Here is a 12278-nt window from a genome sequence, read left to right as displayed (position 1 = left end):
CCACGCAGTATATAGCAGTCACGTAGTATATAACACTGCCCACGCAGTATATAACAGTGGCCACGTAATATATAGCACAGCCCATGTAGTACATAACACAGCCCACATAGTATCTAACACTGGCCAGGTAGTATATAGCAGCCACGCGGTATGTAACACAGACCACGTAGTATACAGCAGTGTGGGCACCATATCCCTGTTAAAAAAAATAATTAAAATAAAAAATAGTTATATACTCACCCCCTGGGCACCATATCCCTGTTAAAAAAAATAATTAAAATAAAAAATAGTTATATACTCACCCCCTGGGATCCAGTGAAGCTCCGGCGATACGCGCGCGGCTGCCGCCATCTTCCGTTCCCAGGATGCATTGTGAAATTACCCAGATGACTTAGCGGTCTCGCGAGAACGCTAAGTGTTCTGGGTAATTTCGCAATGCATCTCTGGGAACGGAAGATGGCGGCAGGTGTGAGCGCATCGTCGGACGACGGAGGGTGAGTATAGCAGGTTTTTTGTTTTTTTATTATTTTTAACATTAGATCTTTTTACTACTGATGCCACATAGGCAGCATCAGTAGTAAAAAGTTGGGGACACACAGGGTTAATAGCAGCGGTTACGGAGTGCGTTACCCGCGGCATAACACGGTCCGTTACCGCCGGCATTAACCCTGTGTGAGCGGTGACCGGAGGGGAGTATGCGGGCGCCGGGCACCGACTGCAGGGAGTAAGAAGCGGCCATTTTCTTCCAGGCTGTGCCCGTCGCTGATTGGTCGCGGCTGTTTTGCCGCGACCAATCAGCGACTTGGATTTCCATGACCGACAGAGGCTGCGACCAATGAATATCTGTGACAGACAGAAGGACAGACAGACAGAAAGACGGAAGTGACCCTTAGACAATTATATAGTAGACTAGATGGTTGCCCGATTCTAACGCATCGGGTATTCTAGAATATGCATGTCCACGTAGTATATTGCCCAGCCACATAGTATATTGCCCAGTCACGTAGTATATTGCCCAGTCACGTAGTATATTGCCCAGCCACGTAGTATATTGCCCAGCCACGTAGTATATTGCCCAGCCACGTAGTATATTGCCCAGTCACGTAGTATATTACCCAGCCACGTAGTATATTGCCCAGCCACATAGTATATTGCGCAGCCACGTAGTATATTGCCCAGCCACGTAGTATATTGCCCAGTCACGTAGTATATTACCCAGCCACGTAGTATATTGCCCAGCCACGTAGTATATTGCCCAGTCACGTAGTATATTGCCCAGCCAAGTAGTATATTGCCCAGTCACGTAGTATATTACCCAGCCACGTAGTATATTGCCCAGTCACGTAGTATATTACCCAGCCACGTAGTATATTACCCAGCCACGTAGTATATTGCCCAGCCACATAGTATATTACCCAGCCACGTAGTATATTACCCAGCCACGTAGTATATTACCCAGCCACGTAGTATATTGCCCAGCCACGTAGTATATTGCCCAGTCACGTAGTATATTGCCCAGTCACGTAGTATATTGCCCAGTCACGTAGTATATTGCCCAGCCACGTAGTATATTACCCAGCCATGTAGTATATTACCCAGTCACGTACTATATTGCCCAGCCACGTAGTATATTGCCCAGCCACGTAGTATATTACGCAGCCACGTAGTATATTGCCCAGTCACGCAGTATATTCCCCAGCCACGTAGTATATTACCCAGCCACGTAGTATATTGCCCAGTCACATAGTATATTGCCCAGCCACGTAGTATATTGCCCAGCCATGTAGTATATTACCCAGTCACGTAGTATATTGCCCAGCCACGTAGTATATTGCCCAGCCACGTAGTATATTACGCAGCCACGTAGTATATTGCCCAGTCACGTAGTATATTCCCCAGCCACGTAGTATATTGCCCAGCCACGTAGTATATTGCTCAGTGACGTAGTATATTGCCCAGCCACATAGTATATTACCCAGCCACGTAGTATATTGCCCAGCCACGTAGTATATTGCCCAGTGACGTAGTATATTGCCCAGCCACGTAGTATATTACCCAGCCACGTAGTATATTACCCAGCCATGTAGTATATTACCCAGCCACGTAGTATATTGCCCAGTCACGTAGTATATTGCCCAGTCACGTAGTATATTACCCAGCCACGTAGTATATTGCCCAGTGACGTAGTATATTGGCAAGCCACGTAGTATATTGCCCAGCGACGTAGTATATTGCCCAGCCACGTAGTATATTGCCCAGTGACGTAGTATATTGGCCAGCCACGTAGTATATTGCCCAGCCAGACAGACAGACGGAAGTGACCCTTAGACAATTATGTATATAGATATTGAACTGAATAACAATACGGTATGCAGTTGCTCCCTCTAGTGGCCGGTGCATGTAGAATTTTTTTCTCTTTTACATTTATGTCAATTCTGGAAATTTAGAGGCATTACTCAAAAAAATTACACTTTGACGAGATATTAAAAATGATTTTCTGGGACTGTCCTTTGCAGTAAATGATCAATATTAGGTCGGACTCTATGGGCCCCGATGATCAGAAGTCATTGATCACATAGGTTTCTGTAACATTCCGGAATGGATGATTCTTTTGTTCTTTTGGACCCGTGTCGGCGATTTCTCCATTGTCCGGTGACCATTTTAATGATGTCGTTCGTGTGTTTTCCAGAATCCCGGAGGAATCCTTATCAAAATCAGGAATAATCAGACAGAGGCAGCGATGTGTCGAGTCCCAGAAGACCGGAGGGCAGGATGCTCCCACCCTAAACCTAGTACCTTGTAGCAGCCTTAAAGGGGTGTCCGAAAAATCTCAGGTACCTCCTGTATCCTGCTCTAGAATATCCATTTGCACATATCTATATTGATAAAGAGGAGTCCCCGATTCTTGTCCCCGTCAGACCCTGCTGTAGATGACGGATCAATGATTGTTTTATTACTACGCTGAGGTCAGGGATCCTTGTTTAGCAAAATGATAATTATGGTTTTTTTCTCTTGATTCTCCAGTTTCCAACCATATGGATAACTTTAAATTCAGTCTTCATTGAGCCACCACTAGGGGGAGCTGAGGAGTCCTGAGTATGGATGATTTTCTTATTTAAAATTTTCCAAAAACTGACCTGATGAGTCTGGTGTACTTATGGTGGGAATTTATGTAAGAGTGGTTATAGAGTCCTTTATGAAAGGACTGGAGCTCTGACTAGACTATGAAATACCAATTTTAATTTCAGCAATATACAACCATCCTTATATAGATTTTCAAGTAAGTACACCAGCCTCTCCAGGTATATAAGATCTATTTAATGATGTGCACATTTTGTATTCTGTAATATGGTGACAGATTTGTTTTGAACCAGATCTTTCCCCATATTTTACAAAATAAACTGTATAGATTATTAAATAGAAATCTATATCTAAAGAGGCTGGTGTACTTACTTTGAAAATCAATGTCAGAATTGGTATGTATTGTAGATATCAAAATGAACATTGTTTGAGTACAGCTATAGAGTGAGCGAGCTCATTGGACCTGTATTCAGTTTCTGGCCATACAGCTTGTACTTGAGCAATGTGAGAATTTAGCATCAGCAGGAAAGAGACTCACTGAGGAGGAGTCGTCCATCAGGCTAAAGGATGGATAGTCAACTGCAGGGAGGAGGGACACTGAGGAGCTGTCCATCAGGCTAAAGGATGGATAGTCAACTGCAGGGAGGAGGGACACTGAGGAGCTGTCCATCAGGCTAAAGGATGGATAGTTAACTGCAGGGAGGAGGGACACTGAGGAGCTGTCCATCAGGCTAAAGGATGGATAGTCAACTGCAGGGAGGAGGGACACTGAGGAGCTGTCCATCAGGCTAAAGGATGGATAGTCAACTGCAGGGAGGAGGGACACTGAGGAGCTGTCCATCAGGGTAATGGATGGATAGTCAACTGCAGGGAGGAGGGACACTGAGGAGCCGTCCATCAGGCTAAAGGATGGATAGTCAACTGCAGGGAGGAGGGACACTGAGGAGCTGTCCATCAGGCTAAAGGATGGATAGTCAACTGCAGGGAGGAGGGACACTGATGAGCTGTCCATCAGGCTAAAGGATGGATAGTCAACTGCAGGGAGGAGGGACACTGAGGAGCTGTCCATCAGGCTAAAGGATGGATAGTTAACTGCAGGGAGGAGGGACACTGAGGAGCTGTCCATCAGGGTAAAGGGTGGATAGTCAACTGCAGGAAGGAGGGACACTGAGGAGCTGTCCATCAGGGTAAAGAATGGATAGTCAACTGCAGGGAGGAGGGACACTGAGGAGCCGTCCATCAGGGTAAAGGGTGGATAGTCAACTGCAGGGAGGAGGGACACTGAGGAGCTGTCCATCAGGCTAAAGGATGGATAGTTAACTGCAGGGAGGAGGGACACTGAGGAGCTGTCCATCAGGCTAAAGGATGGATAGTCAACTGCAGGGAGGAGGGACACTGAGGAGCTGTCCATCAGGCTAAAGGATGGATAGTCAACTGCAGGGAGGAGGGACACTGAGGAGCTGTCCATCAGGGTAATGGATGGATAGTCAACTGCAGGGAGGAGGGACACTGAGGAGCCGTCCATCAGGCTAAAGGATGGATAGTCAACTGCAGGGAGGAGGGACACTGAGGAGCTGTCCATCAGGCTAAAGGATGGATAGTCAACTGCAGGGAGGAGGGACACTGAGGAGCTGTCCATCAGGCTAAAGGATGGATAGTCAACTGCAGGGAGGAGGGACACTGAGGAGCTGTCCATCAGGCTAAAGGATGGATAGTTAACTGCAGGGAGGAGGGACACTGAGGAGCTGTCCATCAGGGTAAAGGGTGGATAGTCAACTGCAGGAAGGAGGGACACTGAGGAGCTGTCCATCAGGGTAAAGAATGGATAGTCAACTGCAGGGAGGAGGGACACTGAGGAGCCGTCCATCAGGGTAAAGGGTGGATAGTCAACTGCAGGGAGGAAGGGCACTGAGGAGCCATAAATCAGGCTAGAGGATGGATATTCAACTGCAGGGAGGAGGGACACTGAGGAGCTGTCAATCAGGCTAAAGGATAAATAGTCAACTACAGGGAGGAGGGATACTGAGGAGCCGTCCATCAGGGTAAAGGGTGGATAGTCAACTGCAGGGAGGAAGGACACTGAGGAGCCGTAAATCAGGCTAGAGGATGGATATTCAACTGCAGGGATGAGGGACACTGAGGAGCTGTCAATCAGGCTAAAGGATGGATAGTCAACTACAGGGAGGAGGGATACTGAGGAGCTGTCCATCAGGCTAAAGAATGGATAGTCAACTGCAGGGAGGAGGGACACTGAGGAGCCGTCAATCAGGGTAAAAGATGGATAGTCAACTGCAGGGAGGAAGGACACTGAGGAGCCATAAATCAGGCTAGAGGATGGATATTCAACTGCAGGGAGGAGGGACACTGAGGAGCTGTCCATCAGGCTAAAGAATGGATAGTCAACTGCACGGAGGAGGGATACTGAGGTGCTGTCAATCAAGTTAAAGAATGGATAGTCAACTGCAGGGAGGAGGGACACTGAGGAGCCGTCCATCAGGCTAAAGAATGGATAGTTAACTTAACTGCAGGGAGGAGGGACACTGAGGAGCTGTCCATCAGGCTAAAGGATGGATAGTTAACTGCAGGGAGGAGGGACACTGAGGAGCTGTCCATCAGGCTAAAGGATGGATAGTTAACTGCAGGGAGGAGGGACACTGAGGAGCCGTCCATCGGGGTAAAGGATGGATAGTTAGCTGCAGGGAGGAGGGACACTGAGGAGCCATCCATCAGGCTAAAGGATGGATAGTTAACTGCAGGGAGGAGGGACACTGAGGAGCTGTCCATCAGGCTAAAGGATGGATATTCACCTGCAGGGAGGAGGGGGAATGAAGAAGGACTATCCATCATGGAGATAAGGCACGGAGAAGCTGTAAATCAGACGATTAATTAGATGGAGATTCAGCATAAACAAGGAAGGAGGCACTTTGAGAGGATGTCAATCAGACTAGATGGGTGGAGACTGAGTTCAAATGTTCAAAAATGATTATTCATTCTGTCATAAATTTTTCAAAGAAAGTACACCAGCTTTATTAGGTCTAAGATCTATTTAGTCTGCAAGTTAACAGCGTTTGGTGAAGTGACATGTTGCCTTTAATAATATAATATTAATAAATGTAAAGAGTAACCTAATTTTGGGGGAATCTTTTATATGTTTTAGCCCATTTAATTAGAGAAAAAACACAGAGCGGAAGGTTTATAAATTCATTTGCTTTCTAATGCATCTGTTCTGCACTGTGCGCTCTCCTGTCTCCTGATCTGTGCTGCACTGTGCGCTCTACTGTCTCCTGATCTGTGCGCTCTCCTGTCTCCTGATCTGTGCGCTCTCCTGTCTCCTGATCTGTGCTCCACTGTGCGCTCTCCTGTCTCCTGATCTGTGCTCCATTGTGCGCTCTCCTGTCTCCTGATCTGTGCTGCACTGTGCGCTCTCCTGTCTCCTGATCTGTGCTGCACTGTGCGCTCTCCTGTCTCCTGATCTGTGCTGCACTGTGCGCTCTCCTGACTCCTGATCTGTTCTGCACTGTGCGCTCTCCTGTCTCCTGATCTGTGCTGCACTGTGCGCTCTCCTGACTCCTGATCTGTTCTGCACTGTGCGCTCTCCTGTCTCCTGATCTGTGCTGCACTGTGCGCTCTCCTGTCTCTTGATCTGTGCTGCACTGTGCGCTCTCCTGTCTCCTGATCTGTGCTGCACTGTGCGCTCTCCTGTCTCCTGATCTGTGCTGCACTGTGCGCTCTCCTGTCTCCTGATCTGTGCTGCACTGTGCGCTCTCCTGTCTCCTGATCTGTGCTGCACTGTGCGCTCTCCTGTCTCCTGATCTGTGCTGCACTGTGCGCTCTCCTGTCTCCTGATCTGTGCTGCACTGTGCGCTCTCCTGTCTCCTGATCTGTGCTGCACTGTGCTCTCTCCTGTCTCCTGATCTGTGCTGCACTGTGCGCTCTCCTGTCTCCTGATCTGTGCGCTCTCCTGTCTCCTGATCTGTGCGCTCTCCTGTCTCCTGATCTGTGCTCCACTGTGCGCTCTCCTGTCTCCTGATCTGTGCTGCACAATGCGCTCTCCTATCTCCTGATCTGTGCGCTCTCCTGTCTCCTGATCTGTGCTGCACTGTGCGCTCTCCTGTCTCCTGATCTGTGATGCACTGTGCGCTCTCCTGTCTCCTGATCTGTGCTGCACTGTGTGCTCTCCTGTCTCCTGATCTGTGTTGCACTATGCGCTCTCCTGTCTCCTGATCTGTGCTGCACTGTGTGCTCTCCTGTCTCCTGATCTGTGCTGCACTGTGCACTCTCCTGTCTCCTGATCTGTGCTGCACTGTGCTCTCTCCTGTCTCCTGATCTGTGCTGCACTGTGCGCTCTCCTGTCTCCTGATCTGTGCGCTCTCCTGTCTCCTGATCTGTGTGCTCTCCTGTCTCCTGATCTGTGCTCCACTGTGCGCTCTCCTGTCTCCTGATCTGTGCGCTCTCCTGTCTCCTGATCTGTGCTCCACTGTGCGCTCTTCTGTCTCCTGATCTGTGCTGCACTGTGCGCTCCCCTGTCTCCTGATCTGTGCTGCACTGTGCGCTCTCCTGTCTCCTAATCTGTGCTGCACTGTGCGCTCTTCTGTCTCCTGATCTGTGCTCCACTGTGCGCTCTTCTGTCTCCTGATCTGTGCTGCACTATGCGCTCCCCTGTCTCCTGATCTGTTCTGCACTGTGCGCTCTCCTGTCTCCTGATCTGTGCTGCACTGTGCACTCTCCTGTCTCCTGATCTGTGCTGCACTGTGCGCTCTCCTGTCTCCTGATCTGTGCTGCACTGTGCTCTCTCCTGTCTCCTGATCTGTGCTGCACTGTGCGCTCTACTGTCTCCTAATCTGTGCTGCACTGTGTGCTCTCCTGTCTCCTGATCTGTGTTGCACTATGCGCTCTCCTGTCTCCTGATCTGTGCTGCACTGTGCGCTCTCCTGTCTCCTGATCTGTGCTGCACTGTGCGCTCTCCTGTCTCCTGATCTGTGCTGCACTGTGCTTTCTCCTGATCTGTGCTGCACTGTGCGCTCTCCTGTCTCCTGATCTGTGCTGCACTGTGTGCTCTCCTGTCTCCTGATCTGTGTTGCACTATGCGCTCTCCTGTCTCCTGATCTGTGCTGCACTGTGTGCTCTCCTGTCTCCTGATCTGTGCTGCACTGTGCGCTCTCCTGTCTCCTGATCTGTGCTGCACTGTGCTCTCTCCTGTCTCCTGATCTGTGCTGCACTGTGCGCTCTCCTGTCTCCTGATCTGTGCGCTCTCCTATCTCCTGATCTGTGCGCTCTCCTGTCTCCTGATCTGTGCTCCACTGTGCGCTCTCCTGTCTCCTGATCTGTGCTCCACTGTGCGCTCTCCTGTCTCCTGATCTGTGCGCTCTCCTGTCTCCTGATCTGTGCTCCACTGTGCGCTCTTCTGTCTCCTGATCTGTGCTGCACTGTGCGCTCCCCTGTCTCCCGATCTGTTCTGCACTGTGCGCTCTCCTGTCTCCTGATCTGTGCTGCACTGTGCACTCTCCTGTCTCCTGATCTGTGCTGCATTGTGCGCTCTCCTGTCTCCTGATCTGTGCTGCACTGTGCTCTCTCCTGTCTCCTGATCTGTGCTGCACTGTGCGCTCTACTGTCTCCTGATCTGTGCGCTCTCCTGTCTCCTGATCTGTGCGCTCTCCTGTCTCCTGATCTGTGCTCCACTGTGCGCTCTCCTGTCTCCTGATCTGTGCTCCATTGTGCGCTCTCCTGTCTCCTGATCTGTGCGCTCTCCTGTCTCCTGATCTGTGCTCCACTGTGCGCTCTCCTGTCTCCTGATCTGTGCTGCACTGTGCGCTCTCCTGTCTCCTGATCTCTTCTGCACTGTGCGCTCTCCTGTCTCCTGATCTGTGCTCCACTGTGCGCTCTCCTGTCTCCTGATCTGTGTGCTCTTCTGTCTCCTGATCTGTGCTGCACTGTGCTCTCTCCTGTCTCCTGATCTGTGCTGCACTATGCGCTCTCCTGTCTCCTGATCTGTGCTGCACTGTGCGCTCTCCTGTCTCCTGATCTGTGGTCTCTCCTGTCTCCTGATCTGTGCTGCACTGTGCACTCTCCTGTCTCCTGATCTGTGCTGCACTGTGCTCTCACCTGTCTCCTGATCTGTGCTGCACTGTGCGCTCTCCTGTCTTCTGATCTGTGCGCTCTCCTGTCTCCTGATCTGTGCGCTCTCCTGTCTCCTGATCTGTGCTCCACTGTGCGCTCTCCTGTCTCCTGATCTGTGCTCCATTGTGCGCTCTCCTGTCTCCTGATCTGTGCGCTCTCCTGTCTCCTGATCTGTGCTCCACTGTGCGCTCTCCTGTCTCCTGATCTGTGCTGCACTGTGCGCTCTCCTGTCTCCTGATCTGTGCTCCACTGTGCACTCTCCTGTCTCCTGATCTGTGTGCTCTCCTGTCTCCTGATCTGTGCTCCACTGTGCGCTCTCCTGTCTCCTGATATGTGCGCTCTCCTGTCTCCTGATCTGTGCTCCACTGTGCGCTCTTCTGTCTCCTGATCTGTGCTGCACTGTGCGCTCCCCTGTCTCCCGATCTGTTCTGCACTGTGCGCTCTCCTGTCTCCTGATCTGTGCTGCACTGTGCACTCTCCTGTCTCCTGATCTGTGCTGCACTGTGCGCTCTCCTGTCTCCTGATCTGTGCTGCACTGTGCTCTCTCCTGTCTCCTGATCTGTGCTGCACTGTGCGCTCTACTGTCTCCTGATCTGTGCGCTCTCCTGTCTCCTGATCTGTGCGCTCTCCTGTCTCCTGATCTGTGCTCCACTGTGCGCTCTCCTGTCTCCTGATCTGTGCTCCATTGTGCGCTCTCCTGTCTCCTGATCTGTGCGCTCTCCTGTCTCCTGATCTGTGCTCCACTGTGCGCTCTCCTGTCTCCTGATCTGTGCTGCACTGTGCGCTCTCCTGTCTCCTGATCTCTTCTGCACTGTGCGCTCTCCTGTCTCCTGATCTGTGCTCCACTGTGCGCTCTCCTGTCTCCTGATCTGTGTGCTCTTCTGTCTCCTGATCTGTGCTGCACTGTGCTCTCTCCTGTCTCCTGATCTGTGCTGCACTATGCGCTCTCCTGTCTCCTGATCTGTGCTGCACTGTGCGCTCTCCTGTCTCCTGATCTGTGGTCTCTCCTGTCTCCTGATCTGTGCTGCACTGTGCACTCTCCTGTCTCCTGATCTGTGCTGCACTGTGCTCTCACCTGTCTCCTGATCTGTGCTGCACTGTGCGCTCTCCTGTCTTCTGATCTGTGCGCTCTCCTGTCTCCTGATCTGTGCGCTCTCCTGTCTCCTGATCTGTGCTGCACTGTGCGCTCTCCTGTCTCCTGATCTGTGCTCCACTGTGCGCTCTCCTGTCTCCTGATCTGTGCTCCACTGTGCGCTCTCCTGTCTCCTGATCTGTGTGCTCTCTCCTGTCTCCTGATCTGTGCTCCACTGTGCTCTCTCCTGTCTCCTGATCTGTGCTGCACTGTGCTCTCTCCTGTCTCCTGATCTGTGCTGCACTGTGCTTTCTCCTGTCTCCTGATCTGTGCTGCACTGTGCGCTCTCCTGTCTCCTGATCTGTGCGCTCTCCTGTCTCCTGATCTGTGCGCTCTCCTGTCTCCTGATCTGTGCTGCACTGTGCGCTCTCCTGTCTCCTGATCTGTGCTCCACTGTGCGCTCTCCTGTCTCCTGATCTGTGCTCCACTGTGCGCTCTCCTGTCTCCTGATCTGTGTGCTCTCTCCTGTCTCCTGATCTGTGCTCCACTGTGCTCTCTCCTGTCTCCTGATCTGTGCTGCACTGTGCTCTCTCCTGTCTCCTGATCTGTGCTGCACTGTGCTTTCTCCTGTCTCCTGATCTGTGCTGCACTGTGCTCTCTCCTGTCTCCTGATCTGTGCTGCACTGTGCTCTCTCCTGTCTCCTGATCTGTGCTGCACTGTGCTTTCTCCTGTCTCCTGATCTGTGCTGCACTGTGCTCTCTCCTGTCTCCTGATCTGTGCTGCACTGTGCTTTCTCCTGTCTCCTGATCTGTGCTGCACTGTGCGCTCTCCTGTCTCCTGATCTGTGCGCTCTCCTGTCTCCTGATCTGTTCTGCACTGTGCGCTCTTTTGTCTCTTTACCTGTGCTCTTCTCAGAAGTCTTTTGAGCGATCTGTTGGTCTCAGGACCTGGAATACCACCCGTCTGCTTATAATTAAAAAGCCTAAAATATGTATACAAATAAAAAACATCCCCAAAGTTTTCGTTTCTCTTTAATATTGCGAGTCCTGGAGACAGGATCCCCTACAAGCTGTAATAGTAGATGGAGAGCAGCGCTGACTGCGCTGCCCCTTCCTCCTGTGCTGTGCGAGGATAGATAAAACATAGTAACATAGTAACATAGTTAGTAAGGCCGAAAAAAGCCATTTGTCCATCCAGTTCAGCCTATATTCCATCATAATAAATCCCCAGATCTACGTCCTTCTACAGAACCTAATTGTATGATACTGTATTGTATTGTTCAATATTGATAAACCGTGGAGATAAAGGAAGTATATTGCTCCTTACACTGACAGATAAACTGCTGAGATTGCTTTATTCTCTGATCTCCGGGTTCTGCGCTGCCGAGTAAATGTGGAATTATTTGCTGCACTTATTACAATCCATTACCTGACGTTCCTGAGCTCGTCTTCCTGACACATAAAGTGAATCCACGGCCCGCGCTGACCTCCAATTATATCATAAAGCCGGAGATTCATGGTGTCAGCTCTTCCCGGCTCCGGACGCTGTGTACAAAGCTCCATCTCTGCCGATTGTTACTGCCATGTTTCTAATTCCAGTTTCCTATTACCAGCAGATTAATAGATCGCTCGGCTCACTCGGGTAACAAACGCTGGATCAGCGCCATTCACAGTGGAGGGTCCCATAAATGTCCAGTGCGCTGTGAACGTCGGCCGCAGCCACACTGATTTCCCTGTTCGATAACCCACGTATCTCCTGCAACAATGTAGCACTCGCTGGTGGCTGCAAAACGAATTATCCGCAAATTCGGTGATGGCCAAATTGGTTCTAGAGATTATCATTTACGGTGAGCTGAATGCCATGCCACTAATACACGTGTAGAAATACCGTCACATACACTGTACAGCCCTGCAATGCTGACGATACCAAACTCAGGGATGGTAAAGTTCTAAACATATCTGATATACCTAATTATTATTATACCAACACAAAGTTCCAAATCTTCTG

The 12278-nt window shown here is 50.5% G+C and overlaps 1 protein-coding gene across 2 annotated transcripts in view; it reads left to right on the top strand.

The window, feature by feature from the left end:
* GALNT14 (polypeptide N-acetylgalactosaminyltransferase 14) overlaps nt 1–12278 on the top strand; it is a 473304-nt gene that overhangs the window by 440241 nt on the left and 20785 nt on the right. For both annotated transcript variants that reach the window (XM_069768378.1, XM_069768379.1), the window contains exon 13: nt 2690–2834. In XM_069768378.1, coding sequence (XP_069624479.1) covers nt 2690–2834 — 145 coding nt within the window. The remainder of the gene's footprint in view (nt 1–2689; nt 2835–12278) is intronic.

This window comes from Ranitomeya imitator, chromosome 5, assembly GCF_032444005.1.
Source record: "Ranitomeya imitator isolate aRanImi1 chromosome 5, aRanImi1.pri, whole genome shotgun sequence".
NCBI classification, from domain to species: domain Eukaryota; kingdom Metazoa; phylum Chordata; class Amphibia; order Anura; family Dendrobatidae; genus Ranitomeya; species Ranitomeya imitator.
The sequence above is the reverse complement of the archived record's forward strand: the minus strand, read 5'-3'. Positions and strand labels throughout refer to the sequence as shown.